Source organism: Anser brachyrhynchus, assembly GCF_964034855.1.
Source record: "Anser brachyrhynchus genome assembly, chromosome: 1".
NCBI lineage: Eukaryota > Metazoa > Chordata > Aves > Anseriformes > Anatidae > Anser > Anser brachyrhynchus.
Window position 1 is genome coordinate 103806227 of NC_137694.1, and position 14705 is coordinate 103820931.

Below are 14705 nucleotides of genomic sequence, written 5' to 3' on the forward strand. Positions count from 1 at the left end.
CGCTTTCCCAGGCTGTCTTTCCTAAAGAGGACATAGCCCTCCATGGCAGCATTCCAGTCATGCGAGCTGTCCCACCATATCTCCGTGATTGCAATGAGATCGTGGCCCCACGACCATACACAGATCTCCAGCTCAATTTTTGGAGTCCAGTCCAGTTCTTGGCTTTGTGTCCTGGGTTCTGTGCTGTACACAGGAACTGTTACTTTTCATTGCTTTTTTATATATTCATGCTTCTCTCATTCTTTTCCTTTGCAACACACATCTGAGTGCTTTTCTTAGATGCTACAGTTTCAGACAAAGTATTACAATACAAGCAGAAATGTACAGAGGGATGTTGAAAGACAATATAGCTGTAGGCTGCACTTCCACTCTTGGTCTTAAGAAGGTAGCCTAAATGTTATTATGCAGATACATGCGCTTTGTTTTTGCCAGTGTTGAAACAACAAAATTTCTCTTGTGATTTTTGAAGCGGGAATTTTTTTTTTTAGAACAAACTTCTGTGAGAGGTAAGGTGAAAGGTGCTTGTGAATTGGAACAAAAAATAGAACATTTCATTTTTAAGGTTTATGCATATATATAAGTCAGAAAGAATATATGGAACAAGACAGAGAGAAAAGTGCATTGGAAGAATAAGAGCGTCTGAAATGGCCTTGCAGCTTGTGGCTCTGAAGCTGTCCCTAAGACAGCAAAACAGGCAAATATTTGTGCTGAAATTTGTCCAAGCAGAAAGTTTGGGACAAAGTTTATCTATAGACAACACGGGTTGGCTAGACCAGTCAAGACAACTTGGCTTCTCAATGTCTGTAATGTGCTCTAATCATGCTACTTCAGTTGTTTATCAGATGCTTAACATGGATTTGGGTGGCAAATATGGAAGGGAATTTCAGGTCATCATAAGCAATATAAAAGTTGACTTTTCTTTTCTTTTCTTTTCTTTCCTTTCTTTTCTTTTCTTTTCTTTTCTTTTCTTTTCTTTTCTTTTCTTTTCTTTTCTTTTCTTTTCTTTTCTTTTCTTTTCTTTTTCTTTTCTTCTTTTCCTTTCCTTTCCTTTCCTTTCCTTTCCTTTCCTTTCCTTTTCCTTTCCTTTCCTTTCCTTTCCTTTCCTTTCCTTTCCTTTCCTTTCCTTTTCCTTTCCTTTCCTTTCCTTTCCTTTCCTTTCCTTTCCTTTCCTTTCCTTTCCTTTCCTTTCCTTTCCTTTCTTTCCTTTCCTTTCCTTTCCTTTCCTTTCCTTTCCTTTCCTTTCCTTTCCTTTCCTTTCCTTTCCTTCCTTTCCTTTCCTTTCCTTTCCTTTCCTTTCCTTTCCTTTCCTTTCCTTTCCTTTCCTTTCCTTTCCTTTCCTTTCCTTTCCTTTCCTTTCCTTTCTTTCCTTTCCTTTCCTTTCTTTCCTTTCCTTTCCTTTCCTTTCCTTTCCTTTCCTTTCCTTTCCTTTCCTTTCCTTTCCTTTCCTTTCCTTTCCTTTCCTTTCCTTTCCTTTCCTTTCCTTTCCTTTCCTTTCCTTTTCCTTTCCTTTCCTTTCCTTTCCTTTCCTTTCCTTTCCTTTCCTTTCCTTTCCTTTCCTTTCCTTTCCTTTCCTTTCCTTTCCTTTCTTTTCTTTTCTTTTCTTTTCTTTTCTTTTCTTTTCTTTTCTTTTCTTTTCTTTTCTTTTCTTTTCTTTTCTTTTCTTTCACTTTGTTTAAGTTTTCCTGATACCATGTATTTATTACATGCATTTCTGTGCTTAACAGAAACTTTTAAAATCTTTTCAGAAGATATAAATGAGGGATTTTACATGTGCAGCTAATATTGCTATTCCCTTAGGTGAACAGTGTTCCTTGTTTTTATGATGCCTTTTATAATCTCTGTTTCCTGCTAATCATGGTTCACATTCTCATGGATTTTGTGAAAGATTAGGATTAGACATATATGTGTAGTAACTTTAAAATACCACAAAACCCTTACAGTTTTCCCGCTCTAAGGAAACTGTAAGTGAAAACCAGAGAAAGAGAAAAAGAACACACACACCTATCCTGATTTATCACCAGACAAACACATTGTATTAAATCCTACATATCTTCAGCACTCAAAATTTCCAGGAAGTTTAACAGGAGTTTTGTGAGAACATGGAATATAAGAGTCAAGGCCATTCTGAAGGAAAGGAATCCATGCCATGTACTCTGCAAATCATGCCAGTCTCTACATTAGTGCTGAAATTACTTTTATAATAGGCTGGGTAATAGACACTTTCATTTATATCTTACACAAAGAAGGAACTGAAGAGGTGGGCAGAACAGAGGAAAAATATGGAGACTTTGTAGAAATTATTCCTGTAGTCTTTTCAGGCATGCTGATAGAAAAGGCTAACTTTAGATCTAGGGTCATCAGAATCAGTTCATTCATATTTGGCTATTCAGATTTATGCTGTCGTTGGTGAAAATATAGTATGACCTAAAAAGAAAAAAAGCATGAAGCAGTGCCTGTGGCAACATGACAATCCCCAGTGATCAAAGTGATGTTCTTATTTTCTTGTATTTGTAGCAAGTATGTGAAAATGGGAGTTCCCTGGATGTGGTTAAAATATTTCCATGTATTGGCTTACTTAAACAGTCTCTATAGCTCTAGAAAAGATAGCACATGCTAACCATGCCATATGTAATTCTGACATATCCCCTAGAACCACAGAATGTCTGAACTGTGCAGAACCACAGTGTCTGAACTGTACGGAACAATTGTTTCATGGTTGCTACTTCATTCCTAATTTTGTGTTTTTAGACACTGTGGTGTAAGAAATGCATTTATTCAGATTGTGTTTGCACTTTTTTTTTTTGTGTGTGTTTGCATTTTTTCATTACTTTGCTACTCATGGCCTAAAGAAAAGGAGAGAAAGTGTGTATATGAGATTTTCACATCAACTCTCATATTCTTTCGGTAGGGCTAAGCTGAAATCAGCACATTCCAGTAATCAGAAGTATCAAACAGGAACGGTTCAAGTCAGAATCAAGAGAAGTCAAGACACTAGGAAAGGGCATGACTGACATCCAGGATAAAAACCCAGTTTGCAGTAGGAGAAACAAGGAACACCTATAGAAAAATGTAGAGCCAGAATAATGTCAGGAGCTAAAGGGAGGCCTTGAGAATTAGAGTCACAGTATGACTCAGGAGCAACGGAAAGGAATACCAAGAGCTATAATCAAGCTCTTGGTTTGGGAAACCATGTAGACAAAAACTGTATAGGCTTATACAGACCCATACAGTAGTATGGGAAACCACATACACAAAAAATGTACAGACTTGTAATACACCCCTCAAATACTACACCTTATCAGGTCCCTAGTTTTTGACAAAAAAGATTACAGCTTAGCAGTACTTGAGAGGTATGGCCCTGGCCTACTAGAAAGTCTTAGGCCCAATATTCTTCCATATTTCAGCTATCTTTCAGCTCTGCATTCTCCTAACTTTGGAAATGACTTGTATCATGAATTATAAAAAGCACTATTTTGCAGTATTCATATTGGTGGGTAAAAGAAAACTGTTGAGTCAGATTTACAACAGTCTGAAGAATGTGAGCTGTAATGAGCTCTGCCTCTCCCCTATCATGACAACCTAGGGAGTCCACCAGAGATACTGGTTTGCAATTGTTTGAATTGCATTGACTGCTGCAACTGTTACCTTCATGACTAGTTGAGATCTGCCTCCTCAACCGGCTAGATGAACGTTATTCACATCTTTTATCTTAAAGAAGCTCTCTGGGTGACAGCAGTACTGCTGGCCACAAGAGGGAAGAATGTGTGACTGCTTGCCTGCCCTGCTCATAGCAGTCTTCCAGGGTTTTTACCCTGGAAGGAGAGACAATAGAAAGTATTCTCTGCTTGGGGGAACAACCCAGGAAAATGGAGATTGTGTTTGTCTACCACAGCACTTAACTTAGTTATTCAATATCTAAATATCTTGCTCAACTTTGAGTGGAGTTGCTCCCTGCCCACACCCTCCCCCCCCCCCCCGCCCTTTTCTCCCCCCCCTCCCCCTATACCAAGAATGCTAGAAGGGATGTGTTACTGATGTTGTTTAAAAAACAAACAAAAAACCATTTTGCTTACAACTTCTGGCTGGTATTGTGCTCTGACCTCTTGATATAACAAGGAATTCATTTTTCCCATAGTGACAGTTTAACCTGACACTTCCTCCTAAAACTGGATAATTCAATGAATCTTACATTTTTGGATGCTTTTCCTCAAGTTTGCATTGAAGCATTGTTCTTTTTGATTGTGGTGACTTCTGTTTCTACAAACAAGATATATCATGAGCTTGCAGAAGTTTAGATGTGAAATCTGGCATGGTAATAAATAAACCAAGAGTTCTGAAAAGATGACTGTTCCTCAAATAACAGCATGGAGAAAAAATGAGAGATTGTAGAAAATCAAAGGAAAATGAAATATGAAATATTTACGCATTAATCTATATAAACTCTTCTTCCAACTTGTGAAGTGATGTGATTTTGTTTGACACAGAGTAGGTGGAGTCTATAATGACTATGTCTTTAATGGGATTTGCACACAGCTGGGATGGGAGGAGTGTCCTCCTCTATACCGCCTTCTCAGAACACAGTGTCTTTTAGGGCACGTTCTCACATGTTCACTCAGCTAAAAGGTGTTTTGCCTGACACGTTCAGCTGTCAATTTTGAGATTGCTTTCCAGAGGAATTCAGAGGTACATAAGGAGAGTGATTACTTCAGAATTCTTGCTTTTGGAAACAAAATAAATAGTAGAAGCATAGGACTTCAATGCTGTACTGATTTCCTCAGTGCTGTGTAGGGTCTTTGTGAGGTGTAGGCTGCTGGTAAGCTGTTACTGAATCAGACACACCTTTGGGTTGGGCTATTTTGGAAACTAAGTACTTGATCAGGCTTGAGGTCTGGTCTGCTAGGCAGAAGTGATTTTATTTTGTGTTTTTACATGTACTTTGATGAGCCGATGCAGTTGAAGGACAGTGTCCTCTGTGTAACAGATCAGAGGCAGACAAGTGGTGCCCTGTAGGGAGCCTCACCTGGCTGTTTTCATAGTGAGGATTACTGGCTTTCAGACAACTAGGCGAGAAAGAAAAAGTGACATCCAATGGGGGTACCTTTATTTGGTGATAGCAAGCCCTTCTATTTCCGGATCTGGAATGGACTAAGTCAGAGGCTGCAAGGCAAAAAATCCTGGGATAAACATCTGGATGAAATCTACTTACTCCAGCAGAAAAGGTACGGTGCATTTCAGCATTCTCATCTTCCCTTTCTTCTGCTGCTCTCTCCCTGTAACTGATTCTTGCTCTCTTCCCTTAGGCTTTTCGGCCAGTAAATAAGCTTTAAAAAACCTTGGAGCACTGTTCTTTATCAGACTTCTTCTTTCAAAGTGGAATGTTTCTGGAGTTCCAATCTTATCTGCTTTCACAGGTGGATTTACTAGATCTCCATTGAATTACCATGAGTGCAGGACTTCACTCACAAAGTAATAGCATGTGTTTTTTACTTTCCTTCTTCACTGGTAAAGCTCACAAGGAAATACATGAGGTTATTTTGTTTTGTTTTGTTTTAACTGAGAGTGTGTGTGGCATTTATACTGCAGTCAGCTGTGTTTGAAATGATGGCTTTTTGCAGGGATTCTGCTTTCTGTCTCTCTGAATGTTGCCCTTACTATCGGATAGAATGGGTGCAGTGTTGTTTCACAATCTGATGGTCATTCAATTCCTCAGTTTGACTGCTATTTCTCATTCCTCCAACCAGGTGTCATTACCTACATCTCACAGAGAGAATTCTCTTAGACCTTACAGTTATCAGGAAGATCGCTTGTGTTTTCACATGTAAATACTGGATCAAGGCTGTTTGTTACTGTTGTGAAAGGTTGCTCCCTCCACAGGCAGGGACGCAGGAGCATTCACAGAAATCCAGCTGAATCTGTTTTTTGTTGTTCCTTGTTATTTCTGCATGCACGAAGTCTGCAGTAGTCAAACAACAAAAATTACTTCCATACTTCTTTTTTTCTTTCCTCCAAAAGTCAGAAAAATGACCTCAAGGGACAAAGTTCTATCTGTGTGTATGCACGTATGTATACACAGACACATGTATAGAAATAAGTAGTCTAATAACCTAATAGCAATAGCTGTACCTATCTGTCTTTAGGGAAATAAATTCCACATCATCTTTTAACTTCTGACAAAATAACGAAGGCCTGTGCTATTTTATTTCAAAGCAGTGAGACATAAATACACTTAAAATGGAAGGGAGGGTGGGAACAATATTTTCTCCATAGAACTCTGAAGTGTTTACCTTTGTGTACATTTATGAATAACGTCATAAGTAACTGAAAAATAAGTTCTCAGACTCTGTAACCTCCATAATCTCCAAGTGAACATATACAAGGTAAAAGTCTAAAGATGTTAATATTTTTATATTTATAACATTATCTTCACAATTTTATATCATAGGGATGTGGAAGGGACCTCTGGAGGTTTCTAATCTAACCACCTACTCAAAGCTAGTTTATTGCCAACACTAAATCACACCACTTCGGCTTCGTGTCTGTCTTGAAAGCCTTCCAGGACAGAGATTCTTTAGGAATCTGTTAAAGTTTTGTAGTATTCCATCTGCTAAAGGGTTTTTGTTTTGTTTTGTTTTTGTTCCTAATGTTCAGTCTGAACTTCTGAAATCATCATTTGATGTTGTAGGCAAACTAAACGGTTTACCAATTAGCTATTACTAAGAAGAGTTTGGCCCCTTCCTCTTTGTCACTCCTATTCACGTAGGCTGATAGTGGATTGCCATTCAACCTTCTCTTTGCCTGGCGAGCCCAGCTCCCTCAAACTTTTCTCATAAGTTATATGCTGCAGGTCCATGAATATCTTGTGCATTGCTTCTGACAGAGAAAAACAGAAAAATCATAAATTTCTTATCAATTATTATAGTGAAACCCCAGTGGTCCCCAAAACAACATTTCTGTGTTTCTTTCTAAAATTCTATGTAAAAATCCATGTACTGCATATAATTTCACTGTCCATGAAATGAGGTTTGCATGGAAACACATTTGTACCCTCCAATTGTAGGTGTATGTGTTTCCCAAAAGTAACATGGTGCCAATATGTGAATACTTTTTTTCCTGAGGAGGGACAGGACCATTGCTTCCCCTTATTGTCTTGCTCTTTCCTTTCTATATTTCTATTTTGTCCTAGGCAGCCATGTTTTTTTCCCCAGAGATACTCAGATTTTGAGAAAACAAAAAGGAGTATTTTGCAGAGGACTAGAATCACTTTTATTGCTTTCATATTCTTAATTATGTACAGGTAGAAAGACAGAAAAGGAAAACTTCCTGTGGTGACTTATGTATGGATCTACTCTTAGAAAACCTCTGTTTATGTGGAAACACTGCTGTAAACCAAGACAGATTTTACTTCATCCTGTCATTTTCTTTTGGGGAATTGCATTGTTGTGACATCGGCTTGAATTCATCTTAATGTTAATGGCACTAACACAAGGAATACATACAGGAATAAGCAGCAATTACATTCCACTGTTATCATATTGAAAGCCAGTGGTAAATATGTTACTACTTTTCTACTATGTTCTGAATTCATAATTCTGCATGTCATGATTCTGCACGAGAAGAAGAATGCTTTTTACTGACTCACAACTAATACTGATAAAACCTGGAAGCTAACTGTTTTGGTAGTTCTCACCTTCACTGGTGTTGCTGTTTATTCTCCTTTGTCATGTGTATTAGTTCATTGAATCTTACCGGCATTTGGTCTCAGCATTATCCATAGTGAGGTACTTTTTTGGCTTAATCCTGCACTGTATAACATTTCCCAAAGTGACATCCAAGTTCAGGAAATGTGATACTATCTCCTTCTAATAGAGAGGACTTAGAGTTTATTATGCCTTGCTCTACTGATCTCTTCCAATTCAAGAATCTCCTTAACAAGCTTGTAGCTCAGTGTGGAGTCCTGAAGATGGAGGTCACAGCTCATATGTGCATTCTAGAATTTGGAATTAAACTGTTGGATTTGCATAGCCTGGAGCATATGAACATTATGAACATTAAAACAACAACAACAAAGAACCAACATAGTTCATAATCATGGGATTAACAAAGAGAAATATTTATGAAAATGCAGGCCTGATGAGGGTGAAGAGGAGTCACGTGCCTGTCACAGCTTAACAGATCTCCCAGAAACAAAAAGAGCCATTGGTTGGATGGCTATTGTTTTGTTTGTTTTTATCTGGCTTTCAGTGTAAAAGGTTCTAAGGAAATATGAACAGAATCTTCCTAGCATGTAATTTTTGAAACTCCACAATATAGGAATTACACTGTTTATCAAAAATAATAAAGAGATAAATTAAAGCAATTGAATACATGGACCCATACTATTAAGTTTTATTTTTCTTTCTGCTATTGCCCGCCTCTGTAATTTGGATTGATAAATCATCTATTTTATGTGTGTTTCTCAGCTGTTTCTCAGGGATTATTGGTATCACCTGACTTTCCTGGGATGCTGTGAGATTTAATTATTCTAATAACAATAAAACATTTAATTTGTGTGATACATTTCAACAGAATTATCAAAGCCCTTTTACACATTAATTAATTATAGAAATCTGTGCTATGAGAAACAATGTATTAGAGGAGCTTGGACCAATTCACATAACTTGTAAGGAGCTAACTTTGCATAACTGGCATAAGTCACTCCAACCGTGCTGAAATGAAAGCTTTATGATCCCTTCAGTTGCCAAATCTTTTTGTGGTTGTTCAGTCTCACAGGTATCTCTAGTAAAGTGCTTTGACTCCTGTGAAAACAAACATGGTACAAATAAAAGTTAGGTCAGTTTAATGTTATTGAATTGGTCTGCTTAAGAGTTGTATGGGGACACAGAAAGCCTTCACCTTCTAGACAAATCTTTCCCAGGTGTGTTGTGCATAAGAGATTTTTTGTTTGTTTGTTTTTTTCTTTTGCCTAAACAACATTACTGAGTTTTCAGTGCACAAATTAACATACAACTGGCCTGTCTTAAAATCCACAATGCCTGTCAACATTAATTGGTTCTTTTGCTTCCAAAGATGTGTTCACAGTGAAAAGAAGATTCCAGTTCTACCTGTAATACTATTCAATAACAGTTCTGAGTAGCCAAGATGAAAAGAGCAGTCTGTTGCAAAAATTTTGCTGCTACATGTAAAATTAAGTCAAAGGCATCACTGATGATTTTTTGGTATTTTCTTATACTATTACATCTTGATCTTGATGGAATTTTTGAGTCTAATAAAGGAAAACAAAATACCTCAATTTCATTGGTGTAAAGGTCCTCCAGAACTCTCAATATACAAACAAATGCACATTTGGCACGAGTGCCTAAGATATGGAGATATAGTTTAGACTCATTGATTTTTGGAAGTTATTTAACTATAAAAAGAACAAACTAAAAAATAGATAAAGGCAATTAGACACAGGGTGAGGAACACAACTGAAATAAAAAAAATACGTTATTGAAGAAGGTTGGAAGTTCTGATGCAGGGAGAGGTTGTGTTTCAGATAACTTTTTTTTTTTTAAATAAACAACTTAGTGATAATAAAAAGTAACCTCTGATGAACTATTAATTCAGTTCTAGCATGAGATTATTTTGGGGTGCTCGTAGATGCAGATTTAAAAAAAAAAAAAAGGAAAGAAAAAGGAAAAAAAAGAAAGGTATATTATTGCTAGGAGATAGCCTTGCTGGAAGTGACTGAACAAGATTTCTGCTACTCAGTGAAGTAGACAGCTTAAATATCTGACTTCCATATCATTTTTTTTTTGGTCTAGTAACATTAGTAGTTAGTAACCCATTTCATTTATTTCTAGAGAAGCTCTCTTTACTGACAGCTGAAAGGGCTTCAACATAAATGCATAAGAGTTTCAAATTTGCTGCCCCTGCTTCTGTATTGCTTATCCAAGCCCCTATCATCTGTCTCCTGTTCACTTCTTACTGTTACTTTATATCTCACTCTTTAGCATCTTGTTAGATTGATCCTCTTTCTGGCTGATTAGCTCCTCTATAAGCAATCCACTGCTCTCTTAATGACTTGCATATATTCACATAAACATGCTGCAGAAGGGAGTGTGAAAATGAATTTTCTTTGGCCATTCCATAAAGAAACGTTCATCAAAGATAATCTGAACACAACAGGGAAAGTTGAAATAATATCCTGCACATGAATTTATAGCCAAGTTACAAAGAACTGCTTTAGGTTCTCTGTAGCTGACATTGGTGTAGGGATAATGCATGAAGCTAGCAGATGCCAATCTTAAACTGTAGCATACAATAGGAAATCTCCATAATGGGAATGACTTAAGCAGTAGAATCTGAGAAAGGAAGAAAGGAGGAGAAACAGATGCTTCATTGCACCTCAAGTGAGCCCAGTTTTGAAAAAAGCAGTTTCAGATTGCTGGTTTTCCAAACAGTTCACGTATTTAGCATAACTCTTTAATTCAAACGATAAACCTATTAATCTAAATTCCTATTTTTACAGCAGAGATAAGATTTATGGAGTTTTTGTATTCCTCTTAAACACAATGAGCAGGATGCACTCTAAAAGAAGTACTTAGGAAGCCATTAATCCAGAAGGATACATGTTGCCATCAGAAAGTGTTTGTGAAATCCTTAATCTCATTTAAAACTATTTTACATGACTCTATCAGTCAGCAGCTGACCTACATTCTATCTTCCCTTTGTTTCACAATGGATTTTTGGGTGTTCCTGATTTTGGCCTTACCTATATTGAAAAACAACTCAGAGCTTCCTGAGCATATCACTGCATCATCTATTAAGAAAATTGACTGATAGTGATCATAGAATGCTTAGGGTTGGAAAGGACTTTTAAAGATCATTTGGCTCCATCCCACCTTCCATGGGAAGAGACATCTTCTACTAGATTAGGTTGCTCAAACCCCCATCCAACCAGACATTGACCACTTCCAGGGGTCAGGCATCCACTAGTTCTCTGGACTATCTGTTCCACTGTCTCAACATCAACACTCACCAAGTGTCTCAAGACAGCTACATACCCTGGGCTCAGTAAGAAGAACCCGTGTGTGCTTCTAAGCCGCTACTGTTGTAGCATTCATTGCCTATCAGAACTACTGTTTAGCTAGATATCTGTGTTTTATCCTAAACTGATTGTATAAGGCAACATCGGCACCATTTGGTGTTACATACCTGAAGTAAATGGATGAAGGAAGAGCTTAGTGTCCCTTGATTCCATAGCTGATGAAAGGAATGATTTAGAACAGCAGATTTACTTAATCTTACTTTATTTACTTAATTTTTTAATTTTAAAATTAAAGATTAATTAATTAATTAATTAGATTAATTAATAAAGATTAATTAAAATTAAAGATTAATTTACTTAATCTTTACTTAATTAAAAGTGCTGAATTATCTTCTCTCTAAATGTATCTAAATATGTCTCTGAATCATCTTTGAAATCCACTCTCTCTGTTCTGTTTTTTTTTTTTTTCTTTGCTGCTGCTTTGACACAGAAACTAGTGTTGTAATATGTAAAAATCATGCTGTTCATAATGGATCAGGAAGAAAATTGGCTAAATATGCAGAACTGTTTTTTTAAACAGTTCAATATATTCAAATATTTTGAAGGTTCTAGATTCATGTGACTTAATTTGTTTTATTTTTTAAATTGGTGTCATCTATTTGTCAACATTTATATGCTCAGCACATTGTTGTAATTCATTAAACTTATTAAAAATGAGTTGAAAATTATGATAGTATGTTTTAAATGAGAGTAAAATGCTTCTCCAATTAGAGGCCTGAAAATTAAGTGAGAGTAGAAGCATATGGTATATACACACGTCATGGACTTTTGAGGCATCACAGGTAGTTTGCTATGACATTTACCAACAATTCTGGGTTCTTCACCAGCTTGCTACTTGGCCTGTGAGCTCCAATTCTCTGACCCCAGTTGGAGATCCCTACAAGTAGGGAATTTTGACAATTTTCCCCTAAATTTCTGAAAGCTGAGTACGGTATTTATTAGGTGTCAACCTCTTAACAAGCTTCTAATTTAATTAGTTGTTTACATGAGCTTTGGAGAGTTTTTTGAGAAAGGTGTTGTGTTTGTGTCCTCCCACATTGTCTCTTGCCCAATCCTTCCTCCTCTCTGAGGTCATTTGAGGGATAAATGCCTACCCAGTAAAGCATCAACAAATTAATTGTAGCATTGTTTATACTATGGAAAACCCCACCTCCTTCCCACTTTCTGCCTCAGAAAGTTAAGTTCTTCAGGAAAACAGTCTTCCTCGGCCAAAATACTGGCAGAGGTGGCAAATTTGCTTTACTGACATTGAAATTTACAACATTTGCTCAAAGCGCTACTTTGTTTTGTCCCTATTTGCCTGATCCTGGATGCCATGTTCTCAAGTCATATAATTAGCAGCTAACGCAACTAACACATGAGTAAGCTAAATAAGTAATACTTCTCAGAGCAGCAAGGCCAAGAATTTGAAGGACACAAAAAAATATGTCAGAATGACTCCATGGTTTGTTCAGTTTGGTTTTTTATATTCTGAATTTTTACTTAACTTCCATTCTTTAGTGTTTTTCTAGCCTAGTTTCTACTGATTTAGAAAATAGGATGCTGTTGGTAATAGGAAGTACTTTTATTTTATTTTAAATAAATACTTTTATTTTATTTTATTGAATTTGTGATGACTTTACCTATAGCCTTTACCCATTAGTTCACAGTTATTCAAATTAGTCCTATTTATCTGTGGATTTCTGATATTCCTTTTTGTTTTGCTTTTGTCTCCCAAGTGTGTCAGTCTCCTTCTGCTGTAAAGCTGTGCAGAATTCACATATTTCAGGTGGATTAAATTCAGAGAAAACTGCATATCAAAGAATTATTTCTGCTTCAAGGGTCTATACTATTGCATTCAAAAGAATAATCTAAAGCAAGAAATATGTATCTCCATAAGCCACAGAATTTATGTTGCTTGTTTTCCTATGACTTTATTATTAAATTATCCTAATAAGCACAAGTTCTGATAAAACATCTTATACCATAGGCCTCTCTCTCTCTCTCTCTCTCTGATGTGGGCTTTCTTGTGGCTTACAATAGAGTTATATTCATAATATATTCTAATGTCAGTGTAATCATCTAATGCAAAACACATACTGTATTTACTCTATAAACTGCATGCCCAAAGCTTACAGCTAAATAATACCAGAATACAAGGAAGAAATCTGTGGCATCACAAGGAGAAAGCATTGAATTTTTCTTCAAGTTTATGGTTTGACCAATGTAGTTGTCCCACATGCTTTTTTCATCCCATTTTTTTTTTTTTTAAACATATGTGTCTTTGTGTGCCTGTTACTAGCATGTAGTCCACTGGAGGTTGTTATACTGTGGTAAAAGAACATAATGTGGCTGGTAGAAAGAAGAGGGCTGAAGTTAGACTTATTCCACTTCACACATTACATCACCTGAGCCATGCTAGGTGATTAAGAATAAATTAAAAATCTGTACTATAAGGTAGCAGAGACAAGATAAAAGCACAAAACTTATATCTGAACACAGATCTAAAGATGGACTTAACCCATTTGGAGAGAGTATTCTCTTGCTATTTCACACTTAAAACTCATGAGACATAGCCTGTTTCTTTTGGATTTGGGGGTCTTTCATCCCCTTAAATCTTTAGCTCTTGAACTTCGGCTACTTAAGTTTTTTTTTTTTTTTAAACAGACAAAAAGAAGAAAATCAAAGGAATCTACCCTGGGCATCTCTTATGAATGAAAGGATTAATCTGAATATATTGTAGGATAGCAGAGATAATAACCCCAAATTATCAGTTCATTTGTTCTTGTGTGTGTGTGTGTGTGTGTGTGTCTGTGATTTTTGGTTGCAACTCATTTTGAAAACAGGCAGAGGTTATTTGGTTAACGACCAAGCACACATTGTGAGTAACTAGTACAGCAACAATATAATTGAAAATAAATTTTCTGTTCTTCTCAGAAGACAGTAAATAAGAAAACTGTAAATAAGTTTTTATTTATGAGATATTTTGTATGATAGTTTGGCTAACTCATAGGAAGAGATCGGACCTGTTGTTCAAGTTTTCCATACCATTTTAATTTTTCCCTCTGCAAATACCTCTCTTATTTTCTATAGAAAACATTTGGTCTCTTTTGGTTCAGGGTTTTCCTAACTCCTCTGGGAAACTGGATGCTGCTTCTTTTTTTTTTTTTTCCTGAAACTGAAGCAGGTCTGTGACCCAGCTCTGTCACAATATTAACTACTCCATCCTTCCCAGAAGAAACCAAAACCAAGGCAACAACAATAAAAGTCGTACTCAAGTACACTTGATACTCTGCCAGGGGTCTTTCTCCAAGCATCCCAAAGTTAGACTTTCCTGCTTTTTATCCTTATATTTTGGGATAACAGGGCACGTTAAAATCCTAGGTGGCAGGTTTGTAGGGTGTTCCTCATCACCTATAGATCTGGTTTATTCTTTGTAATTTAAAAGCATAAGTATGGTCCATGTTAATGAGTGCAATAACCCCATTCAGGATCTGTGAGACCTGGGGATGAAAGCCAGTTGCTCCACTCATATTTGTCTTAAAAGTGACTTAACAGCTCCTTCTGCTGGAGTTTGCAGATAAATTATGCTGAATTATTCACTGATCATTCACCATGATTATTCTTTTATTCTTTT

At 36.6% G+C, this 14705-nt stretch overlaps 1 protein-coding gene across 2 annotated transcripts in view; it reads left to right on the forward strand.

The window, feature by feature from the left end:
- The first annotated feature begins 4560 nt into the window (after nucleotides 1-4560).
- The window catches only part of LOC308192646 (transient receptor potential cation channel subfamily V member 5-like), a 32392-nt gene continuing 22247 nt past the window's right edge, over nucleotides 4561-14705 (forward strand). Inside the window, exon 1 of one of the 2 annotated variants that reach the window (XM_080586441.1) lies at nucleotides 4561-5219. In XM_080586441.1, coding sequence (XP_080442567.1) covers nucleotides 5089-5219 — 131 coding nt within the window. In that variant the 5' untranslated portion in view covers nucleotides 4561-5088. The remainder of the gene's footprint in view (nucleotides 5220-14705) is intronic. The other variant, XM_080586442.1, reaches the window with a different exon arrangement.